The sequence below is a fragment of the Artibeus jamaicensis genome, unplaced genomic scaffold (genome assembly GCF_021234435.1).
Source record: "Artibeus jamaicensis isolate MK-2021 breed Jamaican fruit bat unplaced genomic scaffold, CSHL_Jam_final contig_519, whole genome shotgun sequence".
NCBI lineage: Eukaryota > Metazoa > Chordata > Mammalia > Chiroptera > Phyllostomidae > Artibeus > Artibeus jamaicensis.
Window position 1 is genome coordinate 50,848,210 of NW_026521871.1, and position 21,247 is coordinate 50,869,456.

The 21,247-nt window shown below is 57.6% G+C and overlaps 1 protein-coding gene across 1 annotated transcript in view; it reads right to left on the minus strand.

Annotated features, from left to right (window-relative positions):
- Window positions 1-4,356: 4,356 nt before the first annotated feature.
- CCDC13 (coiled-coil domain containing 13) overlaps window positions 4,357-21,247 on the minus strand; it is a 29,585-nt gene continuing 12,694 nt past the window's right edge. The window contains exons 8-15 of the mRNA XM_037148379.2: window positions 20,372-20,548; window positions 18,923-19,129; window positions 16,873-17,012; window positions 16,336-16,419; window positions 14,131-14,253; window positions 7,254-7,408; window positions 5,123-5,237; window positions 4,357-4,572 (exon numbers count right to left, since the gene is read on the minus strand). Coding sequence (XP_037004274.2) covers window positions 4,413-4,572; window positions 5,123-5,237; window positions 7,254-7,408; window positions 14,131-14,253; window positions 16,336-16,419; window positions 16,873-17,012; window positions 18,923-19,129; window positions 20,372-20,548 — 1,161 coding nt within the window. The 3' untranslated portion in view covers window positions 4,357-4,412. The remainder of the gene's footprint in view (window positions 4,573-5,122; window positions 5,238-7,253; window positions 7,409-14,130; window positions 14,254-16,335; window positions 16,420-16,872; window positions 17,013-18,922; window positions 19,130-20,371; window positions 20,549-21,247) is intronic.

The window sequence follows — 21,247 nt, forward strand, 5'->3', positions numbered from 1 at the left end:
GGCCAGGAGTCATGCCCAGGGGAGGACTAGCTTGTCTAGTGGGATTGAAACTGGCACGAGACAGGTGGCTGAGGGACCCCCTGTACTCCAGCCCTGTTCCGTGGGGAGCCGCCCAGGTGGAGGGGTGCTAGCTGAGCCACCTGGCCAGGCTTGGGTGGATATTTGGGGTGGCTGGCATCCTCTTGATGGCAGGGTGGAGGCAGATAGCAATGTCCCTAAGCAACTGGGACTCCTCCGGGGAAGGAGTGAGGTGGGGGCCAGGGTCCCAGCTGGTGTGACCACTTGGCTGAGCCTTAGCTCCTCGCCTGTAACCTGGCGACTTCTGGCCCTGAGCATACTGGGCCCTTCAGGGGTTCGACGACTCCCTCCAGGACAAGGGCTTGGCTCACTAAGTTGCTCATACAGAGAGGCAGCCCTGGCAGGTGTGGCTCAGTGGGTTGGGCAGCGTCCTGCAAAGCAAAAAGTCGCTGGTTCGATTCCCCATCAAGGTACATGCCTGGATTATGGGGTCAGTCCCTGGTCAGGGCACTTACAGGAGGCAACTGATCAATGTTTCTCATGTTGATGCTTCTCTCTCTTTTTCTCCCTCCCTTCCCCTTCCTCTAAAAATAAATGGAATCTTTTTAAAAAGTGAGAGAGAGGCAGAAACCTCAGTCAGGAGGCAGGACTTACACACAACACATGCTCACCGGTGACTCCCTCACAGTGGGGTCTGGAGGGAGGTAGACACATGGGGATGGCAGGCGGCGTGGAGGACTGGGGGGCCCTGGACCAGCGGCTGGGTGGCCCGGGCCGGCTGCACCCCGTGTGAGGGGTGGTGGGAGGGGAATGCCCACTGTGGCCAGGCCAGGAATCGAGGGGCAGGAGGCCGGCCGGGGTGAGACCACGCCAGCACCTTCGGCCACAAGAGCTGCCGGGAAGGACGTGGTGGGTCGAGCTCCTTGTCACCCTGAAGGTTGTCGTTGCTGTTGCTCCAGGTAACAACACAGGGGAAGTACGTTGGCTGTGTACATGACGTGTTTTTGTTGGTGTGTGGGTCTGTGTGCATGTGTTGTGTTGCATGCTGCCTACAGCATGTGTTGGGCATGCACATGTGTAAAGTGTGTTCTAGGTGTGTACCTATATGTGGAGAGGGGCTGGGCAGGCAGAGGAGAGGACAGGCTGTGGGCCAGCGGCGGGCTGTCTGGGGGAGGGGACGGAGGGGATAGGCCAGCCCGGGTACAGAGCCCAGAGGAGAGACCTGGGGGCAGTGGGATGTGTGTGGGGCTTGAATCGGCCTGAGCCCCACTGCGGTCTTGTCTAGCTCAGCTGTGGTGCCCCAGAGGCCCCCATGGGGACGTGGCCAAGCCACACCCGTGGCTCAGCCAGGTCTCACCTGTCGGTCAGGAACCTGAGCACCCAGGCCCTGGGCCTCAGCCTGGGGTGCAGCCAAGGAGCGTCCTCACTCCTCACGTGAGGCTTCTTTGATTGTCCTCGCCCCTCCCCCTGCCGCCCAGTGGCTCTGGGCGGGGTGTTCTCCTCTGGGAACAGCCAAGTCCGGCCTGCTGCCCGCTTTCTGGAGGGCAAGGGAACATCGTCCTCAGGGCCCCAGGGACAGGTGGCATTAACCTGGACAGACCAGGCTGCCCCACTCCCCACCTGGCTCAGATCCTTCAGGGTCCCAGTCCTTGGCCCCTTTGACAACCCCTCCTTCCCTTAACAATCCTGCTCCCTTCCCTCCTCCCCCTCTCACACCTCAAGGAGATTGGAGAGGCCCCTCCCCACCTAGCGCTGGGCTGAGCTGGGGAGCGGGGCAGGTAGAGGCTCTGAGGGGCCACCTCCTGGCTTTGCACTTCCCTCCCCCACCTGTGTCCTCCGGCTCCGGGGGCTCCATCAGGGCCCCGGGTTCCCCAGGCTCTCTGACCGCAGCAGGAGCTCCCAGAGAGCAGCAGCAAGTCTGGTCGCCTGGAGGCTGGCGTGCGGCCGGCACCGACTGGCCCCGAGGCCTGGCGGGTTCAGGCCTGGGCCTTCTCGGAGCTCAGGGACCGAGTCTGCCTCACCCGGACCCCCGTGCCTGGTGCAGAGGAGCTGCTGGATTTTTTGAATTAACAGAGATTCATGCTTATCAAGCACTTACTGTGTGCCAGCTGCCCCTCTAGCACCTGACACTTTCTGACTCCATGACTCCTGGGGAGAGTTGGATGGGACATGGGCCTGGTGTAACTAGGCTGGGGTGCTGATGGCAGGTGCCAGCAGGCGTGACAGGGACCGCTGGCCCACAGCTTCCTGGCCACACCCCCAGGGCTGCTCTTAGGACCTGGAGATTGAAACAGTTGTCTTTACACCCGCCTGTGGCCTAAACAAAAACTGAACGCCCGGACTGAGCTCTGCAAGATGCCGGGGAATCCGTTTACCACCAAATGTGCAAACTAGATTTATTCACCATGCCTGGCTGCAGCTCCCCCTTGCTCTCTCACATAAATTCTGCTTTTATCTCTGTGGATGGAAATCAATCTACTGATGCATGTACTTGTACACCAGTAAACAGCAGGCCAATAACCCGCTGCATGTCTTTGAGTTATTCTTACACAGCAGCCCGGGGGCAGGGCTCTGTTATGGCCCTCACTTTATAGAGGCCTTGGAGGCTCCGAGAGGTAAGGCTACAGAGTTGGCGAGTGAGGAGAGACTTGCCCCAGGCACCCCGCCTGTTCGGACCCCAGGACCAGATGGCTCTTCCTCAGTCAGACCCAGACCTGAGCCAGGAAGGGCAGCAAAGCCACCCTTGAGTGGCCCGGGTGTGAGGCCTGCTGCCCTGCGCCCCCGAGTTGGCCCCTGCCGCTCCCTTCATCCCTGAGGAACGAGGCTGGTCCCATGCCTGCTTCTTCCTCCTGGGAGGGCCAGAGCCTGCATCCCCCGCATTCAGATCTCCCTCTGGGGCCCCACTTCCCCGGCAGGTGAAGACCCCATCCCCCAGCCTGATGTTCTGGCTCTGCATGTGGCCCTTGGCTGGTGTCATGCTGCTGCTCCTGGGACAGGCCCTCCCACTCCCGCCCTGCCCACCATCCCCCTGTACAAGGGACCGGAGAAGAGTTTCTCCTCCCAGGGACCCTCAGGGCCCAGCAGAACCACCTTTTCATCCTGATGGCCTACGTCGCCCCATGCTAGGTTGGGGCTCCCGGACTGGGGCTCAGCACAGAGTCCCTCCACAGCTGTGTCCCTGAGGAAGGACCTGAGCAGACAGGGTCTCAGGAGCACTAGGGGGCTGCCTCTGGGGAGGGTGCTTTCAGAGCCTGTGCCCCCGAGTGTGAGTCACAGCCAAGTGACACAGAACCTGATCTCCATGTGTGGGAATGGGCGTCCACACCCACACCCACTCGAGTGGGCATACGGGCCCACGTGGAGGGGCTACGGCCCGTCGGTGGGTCAGCGTGTGCACACAGGTGGCCGGTGCTCCCGAGCCTGGGACTGTCTGCACATCTGGGTCCACCTGTGGGCCTGTGTGCACACAGGTGCGGCCGCAGTGCCTGAGCCGGGCTGGGGCTCTCCCGATGCAGTGCCCCCCACTTCTGAACATGCTGCGGTGAGGGAGGGGCACCGTGCCCTCACCTGGACTCCTGCCCAAAGCTCCAGCCCAGCCCCACCTCCGGCCTCTGCCACCAGCAGCCGCCCGCTGCTGCCTTTGGAAACGAGCGGAGGGGCCTCTTGGAGCAGCTGTCGGGGGTGGACCTGCCCAGCAGCAGGGTGGACGCGCCCGCCCTGGCAACTCTGCTCTGCAGGACCACGCTGCTTTGGAATCACACAGGCTCCGCTTCTTTCTGTGAGCCTCAGTTTCCTCACGTGTAAAACGTGGTGACAATCCCGAGTCACAAGAGAACTAGATGGGCTCAGATTTCCAGTCAATGTTCACTCACTGGGAGCTGTGGCAATTATGAAAATAATCATTATTATTACAAGTTCAAGGGTTTGCATCTAAGGCATAGCCCCGAGGAGTGGGCCAAAAGGCAGCTGGGAGTGCTGTGCCCCCGGGTCAGCAGAGAGCAGGGATGGCCTCAGATGGAGCCATGGGGAGTTCAGGCGTGCCCAGGGGAGGGGTGTGCGGGGCCGAGTGGCCTGGGGGACGCTCCCAGCCCAGAGCACAAGGGCTCTGCTGTACAGAGGAAGTCACGTGGGCCTGAGGTGGCACCAGCCAGGCCCGAGGACAAGGGCGATGAGCCCTGCCTGGGAGACGGCATCTGCCCACAGTCAGCTGTCCCAGACTCAAGCTGCTGCCGAGCAGGCTTCAGGGCCTCTCCCTGCCGCAGCCTCATCTGCCCAGGGGCTTCTGCTTTGCGCTCCTGTCCTACAGGTTGGCTCTGTCACCTGGGGGAGCCTGTTCCGGGAGCAGGGGCTGAGCTGGCTGCCCCCTCTGGCCAGGGTGACACCGGGCCGCTGTCCTAGTGCTTGTCCGCCTTCTGCTGCCGCAGGGCCTGCAGGAAGATGCCTTTCACCTGGGCCAGGGTCTCGTGGTACATCCGGAAGTCCTCCTCCTTTCCGCGCAGGGCACTGCCCAGGGCGGCCCTCAGCGTTTCATTCTCCTCCACCTGGATGGCCAGCCTGCACCGCACAGAGAGAGGGCTCGGTGAGGCCTGTGCTGGCGTGTATGCGTGCGTGTGCACCCAGCACCCCGGGGTGGGGCTGCCCACACGGCTGCTCCTCAGGTGCAGGTTCTCTCTGCCCGGTCCCATCCTCTCCTCGGGGGAATTCCACGCGACATTCCTCTCTGCTCACCCACAGCCCTGGGCCCGGTGCCAGGTAGCTCCCCAAAATGTTGGCTGCCCCATGGATAGTATTCATTTGGAAAGGTTCCCTCTCCTTCCTTTCCCATCATTGCACTTGACCTTGAAAGGTTTAATGGAGTGAAAAAGTGGGTTTGGCAACCCATGCATAGTAGAACTTCTCTTAGGCCTTTGGGGTCATCGGGGTCATGGCTGAGTCTCCCTTCATCCTGAGGGCCAGTCGCTGAATTACAGGCCTACCAGCCACGGCCCAGCGGGGCCAGTCTTCTGGGCAAAGGGAAGTCAAAGGGGAAGGTTGCAGTCCTTCTGCCCATCAAAGCGCCTCCACCCAGACCACACCACCCTCAGGAGAACAGGACAGGGAGCACCTGGTGGTCAGCTCCTCCATCTGGGATTCCACGGGCATGCTGGAGAGCTGGCTGAAAGAGGGGTCTTTTCTCTCACTCCCACTCGGGTTGTGCCTGGTGTGAGAGCCGGGCAGACCTGTGGGGCAGCGGCATCACTGTCTGTGACAGGCTGTGGCCCTGTACTAATGCTTTCCCTCTCCTCCCCCACCTGCCTACTTCCTTCTTTTCTCACCTGTTGAAACAGTACACCTCCTTCAAGGTGCAGGACAAGGCCGCCTCCCTCTGGAAGCCCTCCCTGATACTGCTCTGGGTTCCCCTGGACACTGGCTTTGGCCTTTGCTATAGCGCTGACTTTGCACTGAGGGGGTTCCTCTCACTCCTCTGTCCGTCCTTGTACTTTACAAATTTCTAGAAATGAGCTTGGCCTGAGGTCTGGCTTGCAGGTTGAGGCTGAGTCTAGGCAGTCAATTCATCTGATGTCCTCATACCACGGCGACCCCCTGTCCGAACCCCATCCTGTCCAACAGCTGCACGCCCACAGATGGGCCGGGGTGGCTGGCGTCAGGGACCACAGAATGCCCCGAAAAAGAAACCAGAGCCCAGCTGGTGGGGATCTGGGGCAGGATCCCAGCACCAGAAACCCTCTGTGCTGGACAGGCCCTTGAGGCGGGCGGTTCCCAGGGCAGTGTCGCTCAGGGGGCGTCACCAGGTTGTTGCAGGCCTGGCTTTGGGCCGTAGCTCCTGCCTCTGTCTAACCTGTCATGTCTTTGATTGGCTTGTCTGTTTCTGGTCTGTCTTCTTCACTGGGCTGGAAGTGCCTCAAGGGACCAAACCCCAGAATCAGGTCTCTTCATTTTCCAGATGGGGGCTATGACGTGCTCCGCAGGCAGAGGGGCACTGCTGTACCCATGTCATGGGCCAGTGGGTGGCAGAGGCCCCGTGGACACTTTCTCCCAGGCAGTGGCCCTGGGCTGTGTGGGCAGCATCAAAGCGGTCTCTCCTGCCAGGGGTCGGCCCTCCCAGGTTGGGGGGCCTCGCTGCTCAGCAGAGGGTGAGCCTAAGGCCTGGAGGCAACGCACCTTTGGGGACATGTTGCTGAGGGCCCAGTGGGGCCAGCAGGGCTAAGCCCCAGGACCCCGCTCAGCCTGGGTTTGCAGCGGCCCCTGGAAGGCCCCCTTGAGCCCTGGGCCTGCTGGTGAGAGAAGGGAGAAGGACCACGCCCCCTCTGTGGCTCACGGTGTGATCTGATCTGGGCTGGGAACAAAGGCCCAAGTGTCCCTGGCTGGGGGAGGGAGGGGAAGTCCTGGGGTGCTGGGAGGCAGGGCAGCACCCCACTGGAGAGCCTGGAGGGTGGCAGGTTGGGATGCCAGCGGGAGGCAGGCCCGGCCCCTCTACACTGGAGCCCCCCTCACTGGGGGTCAGCCACCCCAGAACGGCTTCTGGCTCCTGCATCCTGCACCCCAGCTTGCCCCAGCCCAAGATGCTAATGCTGCTGGCCTGGCGACTGTCCTTTGAGAACCACTGTGTCAGAGCAACAGACCTTTTCATTTAGGACAAGAAGCCCTGCTCCGAAGCTGGGTGTGGCCGTGGGCCTGGCCCCCTTAGGGGCCCTGCCTTAACAGGCAAGGAGCGGGTCGTCCCCTTCCGGCTGCTGGTTGGGGAGCTGAAGCAGCCACTTTGGACCATGAGATGCAAGCTGAATGTTGAGGACAGTGGCACACATGACAGAGGAGCCCAGGTCCCCAGGCCTGTGGAGAGGCCTCTTCAGCCCCCCTTACAATGACGATGGCGGCAGTGAGAGGCAGGAAGGGATTGCTCTGCCAGTCAGCTGCCGCAGGTTCCCCAGTGACCCGCTTTGCCCCAGGACCAAAGTCAGCTGGGACAGAGGGTTGAGGGATGAGGTGGGGTGGTGGCTGAGGACATTCAACAAGGGCCCTGCCACCTTATGCTAAGGGCTCATAGGTGAGCTGGGCAGGGACACCTGGGGCAATGGTGCTCTGGGGCTCCTGGTTCTGACTGGGAGGTAGTGGGGTGGGGGACACGCAGCAGCAGGGGCAGGCAGAGCCCCACGCTGACAGAGGCCTCTGCTTCCCACGTCCTCCTGCACGGGGCTTCCCGCCCCCCACCCCCGGGGCCCCTGGGCCAGCCGCACCTGTTCTGCTGCGGGAAGCTGCTCTCTGAGAGCCCGCCGCCCGCCCGGGCTCCAGGCGCATCTTCTCCACGTGCTGCTCCAGCACCACAGCGCGCTGCCGCTCCTCCTGCAGCTTCCGCTCCGACTCCAGAAGCTTGCCGTCGCTCTCCTCCACCCTGGGGACAACAGGACACTCGAGGGGCTGCCACTCGCCCCGCAGGCTGCACAGTCCCTGCCCCAGCCCACCTGCTCGAGCTCTCACAGGGGTGTGCACGTCTCACTCGGTGGCACCTACTCTTCTTCGAGTTTATCATACTGACGTATTCCTACAGGAACGAGCATTTACAAACCCGCTCTCCAAGGCTTAAAATGAAGACACCGGTCCGCTCCCCTCTTCTCCTCACTCCCAGGTCCTGCTCGCCAGAGGCAACCACTTCCAACACTTTTCTGGCTGCCACCAGGACTGTGCATTGCCTCATTTCCATGGACGCTTGTGCCGCTACTTTGAAGGGTTGAATATAACCTTAGACCTTCTGTCATGCAACAGGAGAGTGTAGTTTTATTTCAGTACTCACCCCTTACCCAATGGAACTACCTCTCCACCCCCCAGTGTGGTTAGATTACCATTTGGGGGGGCAGAATTAACGTGAGGTGGGGTATTCGTTTTTTGCTCCTGCCATAACAGATGACCACAAACATAACAGTTTACAGTGACACATATTTATGGTCACGGTCCCCTAAGTCAGAGGATCCAGCTGGTCCTGGTGGGGTCTCTGCCCCAGGCGCCACCAGCCACATCAAGATGCTTGCGGACCTGGGCTCCCACCTGGAGGTTCTGGGGGAGAATCCACTTCCAGGTTCATCCAGGTAGTTGGCAGAATTCAGCTCTGGTTGAAGGACAGAGGTCCCTGTTTCTTGCTACTTGTTGGCTGGGTCATTATCACCTTTGAGAGGCCACTCGGCCCCTCCTAGTCCCAGCCAGGCAGGGACCCTTCTGCTGTGACTCTCTCTGGCTTCCGCAGCACCTCCCTGACAGAGCCCCATTGGGGGAATTTCTTTGCTTTTAAGGGCTCAATTGATTACACTGGGCCCACCCAATAATCTGAGATAATCTTCCTATATTAAGGTCCATAATGATAATTACATCTGCACAGTCCTTTGTGCCATATAATATAAAGAGTTTGCAGGCATGGCTGCCGGACACGAGTGGCACAGGGGCCACTGTCCCCCACGGGGGCTACAGTGGAAATGGAACGGCTACATTTTCTTCATTTTGTTTCTCTCGGAGCTAGGGATTGTTTTCTGTTTATTATTGTTATTGTTATCTTCTCTATGCCTGTCATGAATTCAGGCGCCTTGAAGACCCTGCTGTTTGGTTATTTTGCATGAAGGACTTGTTTAATCTCATTGGGACCAGGGCTACGGTCTTCCCTGCAGCTGGGTGAGGCATTTGGTGATATGAAGGGCTCTGCCAGAAGGCTGAGATTCCCTGAGATTTAGCCCAGGCAAAGGTTACATACACATGCAGATCAGCATGGCCACTGGGAAATTTACAGTGTTGGGGGGACATGGTCTTGGGGAAGAGTGGAGAAGGCACTGAATGGTGATAATTTCAAAAAGTATACAACTGCTAAAACAAAATGTGATAGGAACACAATGCACAGCCTCTTAAACAAAGAACCCACACAATCTGAAGACCCACCAACAGGAAAGAGAGAGTAAGAGGTAACACACTTGCACCGTGTAGCATGACGGAATGGAGGCGGGGCCGTTCAGTGCCGGGCTGGCGTGTGAGGCCTGCGTGCAGCTATTTAAATGAAAATTAGTGAACATTGAAGGGAATTAAAAATTCAGATCCTCAGTTCCACTAGCCTCATTTAAAGGCTCAAAAGTCCCATTGGCTGATGAGGACCTCGCTGGCCAGCACAGACTTAGCACATTTCCATAGAACAACAGAAAGCCTACTGACCAGCAGTGAGAAGGAATGAGGAGGCGCTCCATGTGCACAGACTAAATAGACCCACAAGTCACAGGGCTGGTGAAGAGGAGCAAGCGCCTCAAGAATTTGTATGAAATCCTTACGTAAATAAATGCTAAATAAATCATAGTGGGTTAATGCAATGCAACACTCTGCAACCGTAAAAAGGATCTGTACTGACACGAGGAATGCCTGCGATGTACCACCTAGTGAAATAAGTAGCAGAAGACTGTGCATAATATCTGAACTAACTTTAAAATGTATAATAGTGAAAACATACAAACAAATCAATACCAATGCTGATGTAGTTCAGCCCATGTACTGAAACGGGAATCATTGACAGTTGCTGACTAGTTATCTCTAGGGGAAAGAGGCTCTCATTTTTCTGTTACATTTTTCACTAGTGCTTGCATATAGGGAGCTGTTCTGCATGGCTGAACATACAGTGGAAATGTAGCTCAGCACCCACATGGAAAACCAGTGGGAAGCAAGTTGACACACAGAAGCCACACCCACAGAGAGGTTTTCCCGTGGGGAATCAGGACTACATTGTACCTAGACTACTATGAGACTTGCTTTTGCTAAAACTCCCTTATCCTGAATTGAGGCAGAAAGGGCTTACTGTAGCTTCCTAAAGTCTGTGCTAAACCTCCCAAGTATGGGGTGTAACCAGTTCAATCACTTTTCTTCTTGATCTGTAACATTCTTCTCTTTGAAGTAATTAACAGCATTCTTTCTTTTGTTATCTGTAAAAGGTATTCACCTGCAGTGAACTTGTGCATAGTAAATGAGGATCATCCTCAATGTAATGTGCCCAGAAAAGCAATAAAAGCTTGTCCAGGCAAACGTCAGGGCCCTCTCTCTCACTTAGACAGTGGCCATGGCGTCCCTTTTTCTTCACAGGACTTCTGTAGTCCGTGTGAATTTGTCTCTCTCTGCCACGACACACAGATCCTGCCAGCCAGGATCCGCATTACTTGCATTTTGTTTAAGTTTGTATTCCATTTGTGATGGGAGAATAGTAAAAGAAACCAACGCAAACACCATATAAAATGGTAAAGCACTTTGCCAGTTCCCGCAACATTCGGAAACAAGACCAGCACTCCTGTGCTCAGGAAGTCCTAAAACAATCAATTAGCATAACTGACCAACCCATGACCACTAAAACCCCAAGTCTCCACAGCAACAGAAGTGGAACCATTCTGGGGAAGCACTTTCGTGACCTAAGAACTTCCAGGAGAAAAAATACACTGAAGGCAAGCTCACAGAAACAACACAAAAAATACCACCCACGTGGGAGACAGTTCACCACGAGGGGCGGTCAATGGGTGTCACTTAGCACCCTAAGTAAGGAAGATGATGGGGCGACTTTAAAGGGACTGAGTGAGTTGAAAAGTGTGAAAAGAGAAAGGCAAGGAATCTTAATGAAAGAACAAATGCTGTAAGAAAGTGAACAGGAGAGTTTACACAAAAAAGAATGGCTAGAAATGGAAAACACAGTTATTAAACTGGGTTTCGTGGCAGATGAATTACGGCTGAAGGGAATGAGTAAGCCAGAGACAGATCTGAGGAAACCACACTGAAATTAGCCCAAATATTAAGAATGTTTCAGAGTGGAAGAAAAGATAAGACGATCTAACACATATTGACTAGAATAGGGACAATGGGGGAGAGACAATAAATAGATGGAAGTCCTTGGAATGAAAAGCACACTAATTCCTAAACAGCAAAAATGAAATAAAATAAAATAAAATAAAATAATAACATAAAATACCTGACACATCATAGTGAGACTTCAAAATGTCAAAGACAAAGGGAATCTCTGAAGAAGCAGCCAGAGAGAAAGGGCAGACACGTCCATGTCAAGCTGATAACACATTTCCTTGTAGCAACAGCAGATGCTTGAAGACAGCGGACTGTCATGGCCTCCAAGGGCTGAGGAAAACACCCCTCTCTCTGGAATTCTATGCCCGGGTATATTCTCAATCTCGACAAAGGCATAACAAAGACATTTACAAATAAGTAAAGACTCAGAGCTGGCCCTTCCTTTGGCCTCTCCAGACTAAATGAATGGTGCACATTCAGTAAAAGAAAACTGAGTAGAACAAAAAAAGAAAAGATTGAGATGCAAGAAGCAACAATGAGTGGGAAGACATTTTCAAGCATGTTGGCAAAAGTAAGTGACTATTGACTGTTTTTTAACCTGACAAATGTGGAGGGTTTATTTCAGAGGGTTTAAAAAAAGAATGTGGAAGAGAACTATTAGAAAATAGTAACATGAGCCTTCGCTGGTGTAGCTCAGTGGATTGAGCACGGGCCTGCGAACCAAAGGATTGTGGTTCGATTCCCAGTCAGGGCACATGCCTGGGTTGCATGCCAGTTCCCAGCAGGGGACAGATGAGAGGCAACCATACATTGATATTTCTCTCCCTCTCTCCTTCCCTTCCCCTCTAAAGATAAATAAGTAAAATCTTTTAAAAAAAAAGAAAGAAAATAGTAACATGAAAGATGCACGTGGGCAAACCCCACTTAACATAATCTAAATTTATCCCATTGCTCAAAGTGACAATAAAAAACCCACTGACCTTAGACTTTCTGAGTTTCGTGTTAAAGTCAGGGGTAAGCACTAAACGAATAGAACTTATAATGTCCAAACTTGTATACAAGATGGGGAAATAAAACTTGATCCATCCAAAATTGTAAGAGAGAAGAACGAAGAAAAAAGAGCAAAGAATATTATGCCAAGTAGAAAACATAGAGATGACCAAAATATTTCCAAATATTACAAAGATGAGAATGTATTGACCTTTACTGTTCAGACACAAATTCTCAGATGGAATTTACAAACACAGCAAACTACATATGAGGTCTGTCTGGAAAAAGCCCAGCCATTGTTAATATAACAAGATCAGTTTGTGCAACATTGATGTAACCTGGCAGCCAAGAAGAATGGACTGGAATGCACATGCGTGAACAAGGAAGACTTCACTGTACTAGTCAGTGGCGTGGTAGACACCGCTGAGTGAGCATGTGTGCTGTGTGGCCGTCACATTCAAAATGACTCAGCGAGTAGAGCAAGGAATCTGCATCAAGTTGTGTGTTAAGCTTGAACATTCCCCCACGGAAACTATTCAGATGATGCAGAAGGCTGCAGCTACAGGCAACCGGTGACTGGCAGCTTCATCATGACAATGCACCTGCTCGTGCATCACGTCTCATGCAGTTTTTTGGTGAAACACCAAATTGCCCAGGTGACTCAGTCCTCTCCTACAGCCCAGATTTGGTGCCCTGTGACTTCTGGCTTTTCCCCAAACTAATATCACCTTTGAAAGGAAAGAGATTTCAGAATGTCGATGAGATTCAAGAAAATATGACGGGGCAGCTGATGGCAACTGGGAGAAGTGTGTGAGGTCCCAGGGTGCCTACTTCAAAGGGGACTGAGGCAGCACTGTCCTATGTACGATGTTTCTCGTATCTGGTGTCTTCTTCAGTAAATGTCTCTCTTTTTCACAGTGCGTGGCTGGGTACTTTCCGGACAGACCTTGTCTATGCTTTGTGAACAGAGACCTGTTCGGTGAAGAATAAGCCGTTGTGTCTGCAGCTGCTGGGCTGGGGGTGGTCTCTTCCACGTGGATAACGGAGTCATCCTGGCTCCTGAAGCCCACACAACCCAGGCGCAGCTCAAGGAAATTCGAGAGAAGCCTGGACAGACGGTGTTTCGTCCATCTGTCAGACCTCAGGCTTGCACTGTCCAACATCGGCAAAGAATGGCTGTTTCCTCTCTGCTGGACCTGAGTAGGCCTTAAACTCGGGTCCTCCCCACGAACTACGGAAAAGACGACAGGTAAATGCCGATCGCTGGTCCCTGCTGAGGTGGCGGCCGTCTGGCAACCATTTGCCGGCACCGGAACTGCTTTGGAAAAGGCGTCCTTTCTTCTCATTGGCAAACTGTCCCTCTCCCATCGGTGAGCTCCTGGAAGTGCTTCCAGTCAAGGTGTGTGGCCTGTGTCCAGTGCGGGACACGTGAGCAACCCCAGCCAGCTAGACCTTTCTCCCAGGACCCACAGGCACTCACACTGAAAGCCTCTGGGCCTTCACTGCTCAAGGGGCCCAGGGGACACCACCCAAGGTTCCTGCTGCCACGGTTCCTGGACCTTCATGAGCTTCTCTCCTGCTCTGTGCCCTGGAGCCTGCCAGTGACTTCCAAACATCTGCCTTTCCCTTCACTTAACCAGAGCTGGCTTCTCTGGCCTGTCACCAAGGAGCTGTGACTGATGTGCGAGGTGGCCTGGGAGGGCAGAAGCTCAGCAGTGTCCTTTATCCTGTCACGGTGCAGGTCACGTGGTTAGGCTGTGTGTTGGACCGGGCGTCTGCCTTTCTTGCCAAAGGGTCACTGGAGTGAGGAGCACTGATTTATCTGAATGGAAACCTGTCAACAGCCCCTGGGGGAGACCGTACTCCTGGGCAGCAGCCCGGGGCCACATGCTTCTCTCCCCCTCCCCAGAGGAGACTCAGCACCCCAGCTCTCTCCCTCCTTGTCACATCAGGCACCAGTCTAGCCCCCAGTGACACACAGGAAGTGCCACGCTCACCATGGACTTCCAATATTGGGGGAAACTTGACTGATATGACCACTCCAGAGAGTCTCTCCCCTGAGAGTCCCCCCTCACATCCCCCTGACTGCCACAGCCCCATTGGAAGCACACAGGGCAAGCCACAGTGTAATGACAAGGCCCCCAGGCTGCGGGGCACTTGGGTGGGGGCATGCACTGTGTCTTGGCCCAGGAACACCCTGGGCCAACACTGTGGGAGCCACACTCTCCGGTAAGGTGGCCCCAGTCCTGGACCTGGCGGGCCTGCCCCAGAGGCCCCCCGGGCCCACGCAGGCCCAGGAAAGAGCGCCCTGAACCCACGCATTACCGTTTCTGCAGGACTGAGACAAACTCGGTGAGCCGGTCACGCTCCACCTCGGTGGCCTGCCAGAGGGCCTTGAACTCCGTCACCTGAGCCTGCCAGCCTTTCTGTTCCGGGGAGTCCGAGAACCTGGGAACCAGGGCCGGGGGGGACGAGGTCATGTGAAGGGCTAGCTGGAGACACACTTACCCCTGTGGTGGTGGGACAGAGCTGAGGACAGTCAGGGACAGTCAGAAGGAAGCCGACCCAGTCCTCCTCCCCTGGCTTTTCCTTGGCCCACCGGCGCTGGCCCTGCTGACGAAGCCACTAGCCCTCCGGTGACTGGCTCCAATCCCAGCCTCCCCCAGGACTACGGCTGCATCAACACCTCTGACCATCCCACCCCTGCAGGGACTTGGAGTTAGTCTGGCTGCTGTGGAGGCTGGCTTCTGGGGACCTGGGGTGCCCTATAGCCGTGTGACCCGGGGCCTGGCTTCCCTGCCACATGCCAGCCTGCCCCAACCTTCCCGCAGGCCCTGGCTTGGCCCCAGCCCAGCCCAAGTTCTTTGAGCCCGGACACTTGGCTCTGTGACTTGGCCCGTTTTGCCTCCCTCCTTACCACGGGGCAGCCCCTCACCTGGGGGCTGGGGTCAGGACAGAAGGTGAACTCTGCCCTCACCCCACCCCCTACAGCTGCCCTCTGCTACGCCCTCGCCTTTCCCAGTGAGACCCTGGTGACTCAGGCTTGGCTGTCCCCATGTCACCGGATACAGGCACTCGAGCCCAGAGGCGGGCGTGCTCTGTGGTCTTGGGCAGCTCCTTCCCCTCTCTGGGCCCCACTGTCCCTTCACGCAGCCACAGGCCGGCCGGACGACCTGGGCTGGGAGGGCTTGGGCTCCTGCATGTCCTGGCTCCTAGACACACTCAAAGGCCTTGCTGCTTGGAGGATGGTCTCCAAGTCAGCGGCAGGGCCTCACCTGGGAACCTGGCAGAAACTCGGGACCCCCGTCTCTGGCTAAGACCTGCTGCTGACTCAGAACCCACATCTAGCCTGGCCGACCCCAGCGGATCTGGGTGAGCAGTGGGGGTGGGGGGGGGAGCAGCCAGAGGAAGGAGCTGATTCCTTCCTTCCCCACACCCTGCTCCCAGGCACCCCACCAGTCTCCCCACCACCCCTGACAGACACGTTCTCTGGGCTCACTCCCGCCCCGATGTGCCGGCTGCCACTGACGGGAGGGGACCGTAAGGTCCATAAAGGCAGGGCCTGCGCGGGGCCAGGTTCACCGAATGTCGTGGGAGGAACCAGCTGGAGAACCAGCAGGCCGGGCAGCCAGGAGCACGCTGGTTCTTCCGTCCCACTGGGTGCAAAGGTCCTGGTCACACAGGGTGGAAGAGACCCTGAGGGGCCATCTAGTCCATCTGTGTGCTACTACTGCTGTGTCTTGCTCTCAGCAAGACAGCACCTGTCCCTTCTCTCCGTGGCACAAGCCCCAGGGCTCAGAGTTGGCCCTCTTGTCCCCAGGTGCCTTCTGACGAGAGGGGCCCCTGGTCCCTGTCTGCCAAATGCCAGGCCAGAGCTGCCTCAGGTACTTCCTCACTTGCACGGAGCCACACGGCGGGCAAGTCAAAGGAGGAACTAGTCTCACTCAGGGGCTCTGACCTAGAACCTGAGCTGGCCTGGCTGGGGGGGGGGGGCGAGGCTGAGGGCAGGGGCTGGCTTCCACTGACGGTGGGGTGTACAGGGCTCAGGACGGGACTCAGGACTGGGCTCAGCGCAGGACAAAGCTTCCCTTTATCTATGCGCTGGCAGGAGGAACAAAGGGCCCATTTTAGCCCCATCTCGATTCCATCGCAAAGATGGGGCCAGAGAACTGGGGGGATACCAGAGCCGTACAGTAGGAGCGCATGTGACGCGAAGGTCTCCCCGAGAGACTGGTTCTCAGCGGGCAAGAGAAGACAAGGGCAGGTGCTGGGACCCAGGCCCCGGAAGACCCTGCTGACTCCGTGGTAGCAGGGACACCAGACTGCGAGGCAGAGCCCAAGGCTAGTTCTGCAGCCTATCAGCTTGGACAAGGCCCTGGACCCCCTGGCCCTCCATGTCCTTCGGTAACCTTGGAAGAGTTGCTGGCCTTGGTGTGGCCTCAGTTTTCCTCCTCTGAATGGAATGGCCATCCGGGCCGAGCTACCAAGGATGAGAAGGACTGAGAGGGCCCGGGGCAACGGGGTGCTTACCTGGGCGAGGCCCCATGAGGACTGGGCAGGGAAGGCCATGTGAGAGAAGATTCCACAAGTGTGTGGCCCAGGCTGGTCACAGAGCTGTGTGAAGGCAAAGGGGCTTGTCAGCATGGGAAGGCAGGCTGGGCACGGCGCAGGGCCAGCAGGGAGCCGGGGGCCCTGAGGAGCTGGCCAGCGCTGGCCCCCACAGCAGCCCTGTGGGTGAACTCCTGCTCAAAACGAGAGAACCAGGGGGCATCAGAGCCTCCAGCCCAGGCCTGTGTTGTGAGTCCTGGAAGCCAGTGACTTGTGAGAGGATTTCACAGACAGAGGCAACCAGATGCTTTTGCAGCGGCACCGTCTGGGCAGAACGGCTCCTTTACGCCGGTGCGGCGCTAATGGAAGAGGAGAGGCCCGTGGGTTGAAAGGACAAGGCCACGGCCATGTTAAAAGTGCAGCCGTGGCTTCCCAGCAGAGGCGGCAGGAAACTTCCTGTCTTCTGAATAGTTAATCTTCACTTTACTTCCCAACCCCTGTGGCCCATTTGCTACTCACCGGGACGACCCGACCCTGCCGACGGAGTCGCCTGCTGAGGCGGGGGGCTTGGCCTGGCCCGGGTCCTCCAGGAACGTGGTGTATGTGGGGTTGACCTTGGGCCCACTGGACCCCTCGCCCCCTCCTTTATTCTGCGGATGCTGCAGGGAACAGACATGGGGTCGATTCTCAGGGTTTGGCTCAGAGGCCTGGATAAGCCAGGAGGGGGCCTTGGCTTGATTTTGGGGCTTTCAGGGGACATGAAAGCTGCCTCTTTTCAGGAGTGAAAGGCGAGGCCTGTTTGGTGAAGGGCCTCCTTGCATGATAATCACATCTAACAATGCCTCCCTTCAGAAAGGGAGCTGCCCGGTGTGAGGACAGTCAGGTATCAAGGGGAAGTGCGTGGCCATCGGGCAGATCAGAGACTAACGTCCTGAGTGGGACGTCTCTCCTGGCAGCACCACCCACACTGCCAGGTGTGACTGAGGCCAGCTGCCTTTGTCAGCTGGAGACCCTTGGATGTTCCAGGTACCTGGAGCCAGAGAGGCCAGCAGGGCGTCAGCAAGGCAGGCAGCCTTAGGGGGGGCTGAGCTTCCCGGCCTGGCTGACGCAGGACCACCGGAGGACCCCAGCAGGCAGTCAGCAGGGAGTGGACCGTTGGTATGAGCCCTAACACCTGCTGTGCCCCCGTCCCACCCATTCTGAGCAAACTCGTGGCCCCAACTTGTCTGGTGGGTCGTGCTTGGCCCCCAGCAGGCTGGTGACCTTTGAGGGGAGGGTCGGTCCTCTTTTGTGTGCCTGGAGCCAGGATAGGTGAGGTGAAGGTGCTGGAATGTCCTGGGTGCCCCTTCAGACTTCACTCCCCCCTCCGATGAGCCTCGTTGAGTGAGGAGATGGCCCCACTCACTGCCACACCTGCTCTGCTCCCAGGCCTTGCTCATCTCCCTGGCTCTCCCTCAGCCTCGGGGGCTTTGGTACCCTCTACCTCGGCCAGTCCTGCGGCTGCAGGGCAAACCGCCAACTGCAGCCAGCACCAGCCTGGGCCCGAGGGCTTCCTGGGTGTGCCCATCCTCCGACTGGACCACGGAGCCCTGGGGGTGGGGGTGGGCAGCTGGAATGCTGAGACACACCGGTGTCTGTACCATCGACCTGGCTGTGAGGCGTCTCTGCCACTGGGAAACCCAAAGCCCTCCCCCACCCCGCACCAAGGGGCCTGACCCCCCGCAGCCCAGGCTGCTCCCTCGAGGCCAAGGCCGAGGCAAAATGTCTTCAGGAGCTCATGCACTTGGTATGCACGTACTCGAGTCTACACAGTGACGCTGCCATGGTCTGTGTCCCCTGCCATGGACTTGGGGGAGACAACTGGCAAGCGATGGCACAGTGTGACAGAAGCTCAGCTCCGGGATGCACAGGGAGTTCACAGAGTGCCCGGTGGGGTATATGACAGGGGGAGGGCCTGGGGCTTCCCAGAGGCGCTCAGACTAGATAAGTGTGACCTAAGGGCCGGGGGGCAGCTGGCCAGACAGCGGGTGGGGGGAAGGTGTGCACAGAGGCCTGGAGTGGGGAGACAGCAGGGCAGAGTGATGAGCTGAATGACATCCCCGTGGCCAGAGTGTGGCGGAGAGGGAGGGGTGGAGGGAAGACGAGGGAGAGGTGGCAGCAAGAGCTGGTCACTTGGTGCCCTGCACGCTGGACGAGGAAGTGTGACTTCCTGCTGCTGCCTGGGATGTGAGCACGAAGGCTGGCACTCCAACCACCATATTGGATCAGGAGGATGAGGACCCCAGCTGGGGAGCGAGGGGTGAGCTGGAAGGAGCCCAGGCCCTTGAGGACTGCATGAGGACAAGGGTGATGGGGAGTCACCGACCGATTTTATGCAGAGCAGGGAGATGGTCGGGTTTGCACCTTAGAGAGGAAAGGTGTGTGCAGAATAGGCCGGGGAGCTTGGTGGAAGCAGGGAGCCATAGTGGGACCAAGTAGGATGTGGTGCAACCTGAATAAAGGCAGGTGGGAAAACGTGGGAGTGGCCAAGATGTCTCTGGATGCTGGGCCAAGCAGGTGCCCAGCTCACCTGCACGCTGAGCTGCCCAATCTCCAGCTCCAGCTGCCGCACCTTGGCTTCCCGCTCAGCCACCATGGCGCGCAGCTGGGCCACGAGGCTGCTGCTCTGCTGAGCCTCGTTGTTGAGCTGCTGGCCCAGGCGGTGCTGGGAGGCTCGTGTCTTCTCTTCCTGCAGACTCAGGCTTCCCAGGATCTCCTGGAGCTGCTTCAGCTGGTCCTGGGGGTGCCAAGCAGGAGGGCAGGGAGGTAAGGCCCCTGGGTAAGGAGGAACAGGGGAAGACTGCCCCTGCCGCCACCAGCACCCCACCATTCCCCGTGCCTGCGGGAACCTCACAGTGGGGCGCTGGTGTTCCCCTGAAAAGCAGGAGGAACTCCTTCTTGCCTGCATGCTGGGGGTTCACCAGGCAGGTGGCAGCCATGCCCTTTTCCTGCCCTCAACTTTCTTCTCCCTGAGATCGGGGCCAAGAAGGACATCCAAGGGGCTCTTGAGACGACAGAAAGCAGCTCAGATGGTGGTCCCTCAGCCAGCGGGGCCGATATTTGGGTGAAAAGAAGCCCCATCCCACTCTGCTGGGAGACTTGGACCAGCTCTCATCACGCCTCCTTCAGTGATAAAGATGGTGGCACACCAGGACCTTATTTTAAAACTGGGAGCTGAGGGTCAGAGAGGGGATGCAACTGGCCTAGGGGCACACAGCGAAGTAGCAACAGAGGCAGGCCCAGCTTTCTGGGGTCCTGTGCCCTGCCCACCACCCCGCCGGGAAAATGATCATGGACTATGGGGTCGCCTAAGCCAGCATTAGTTCCCCTGCGTACCCTGGTCAACCAGGCAAGACCACCTCAAGCACAACTTGGAGTTCAGAGGCGAGACCCTGGGGTGCCGCAGGCCCCAGAAAGAACAGGCCTGCCAGGCCCAGGCCAGGCCCAGGCAGCGCCGCTCCTCAGAGGAGGTTTTCCGGCCAGATAAACCTGGTTTGAACCCAGCCGTGTGGTCTCGGAAGACTTTTCTAACCAGCTACTTTCCCCATCTGTGAAATGGGATTGTAATGTATGCCCCAAGGAGTGCTGTTGGCCACTAGCCTTTGTAAACTGGTTCCCAGGGGCCCAGAAGGGGAGGGGCCCTGCATCACCGTAGTGACAAGGACTTGTAGGGCCCCTCGGTTGTCCCTTCCATTCCTTGATGAAAAGTAACCTGGGGTGCAATCCTGGTGGTCCCCCTCACCATTTCTTTCTCCTTTGGGGTCCACAGACCCAGTGGCTTGAGCCTGACCCAGGCCTCACACCGCACGCCCTCTGCGCGCCCGTGGGCAGCCACCAAGCTGCTCTGTCCCTGGGGCAGGGATTTGGGGCTGGGGTCCATCTGGAGGCACTGGGCTTCGGGTTATGCAGGTGGCATTTGGGGGCAAGTGAGGGGTCCCTGTGGCCGGGCCCAGTTCCCCGCCCGCGCGCTGGGCCGCACCATGAGGGCGTCGATGAGTTCGTCGTCGTGCCGGCCTTTCTCCATGAGGGTCCCCATTTGACTCCGGAGGGTCTTCACTTCGCTGGCCAGCACCTTGTTCCGGGCCCTCAGGCCCTCGGACTTCCTTCTCAGCTCCTCCAGCTCTCTCTGCAGGACGTCCCGCTCACCAGCAAGCTTCTGGAAGCAGAAAGTGTGGCCCTGGGCAGCGGGGCTGAGTGGGCCCTCGCTCCCGCTCACGGGGAGGCCTAGTGTGGAGAGGGAACCTGTCCAGGGCCACGGAGCAAGTCGGTAGAGCTGGGGCCCTGACCCCACGTCTTGCCTGAGCACATGGCAGGTGTCACTAATGGGTGACAACACTTCTCCCCTTGGCTCAAGTGAGCAGGTGGCTGCCCTGCTCTGCCAGAGTCAGACACGAGAGGGAACCTACTGGCCACCTCCTGGCTTGTCCTCCAGGGGCGGTCCCCACCCCTCCACCCCTGCTTGCATCCATCTGTGCCTGCAGCGAGGCCACCCCTCAACCTTCAGGCTGCAAGGGCGGATACATCCCCTTCCTGGATCAGCCTGGGGGAGTCTGGCTCTGACAGTCTGTTCAGTCATGGAGATGCAGGCCCTGGAGCTGATCCCAGCCTGACAGCTCTTTCATCAGCCCGGACAGAGCGCTCCTCCTTCAAGGCCGTCTAACCCTAGCGCAGGCCTGGGATCCGGACGCTTTCCCTCTCCTTTTACGGTGAAAGTTTCGGGTCCAGTATCTCCAAACCAGCCAGGATGGGGCCACTCAAAGTTCATGACCCCGTCAGGAGGCTCAAGCTGGATGGACAGGACGTGAGGAACATAGACAGAGGTGACCCAACTCCCTGGGTGTCCCTGTTCTCAGGG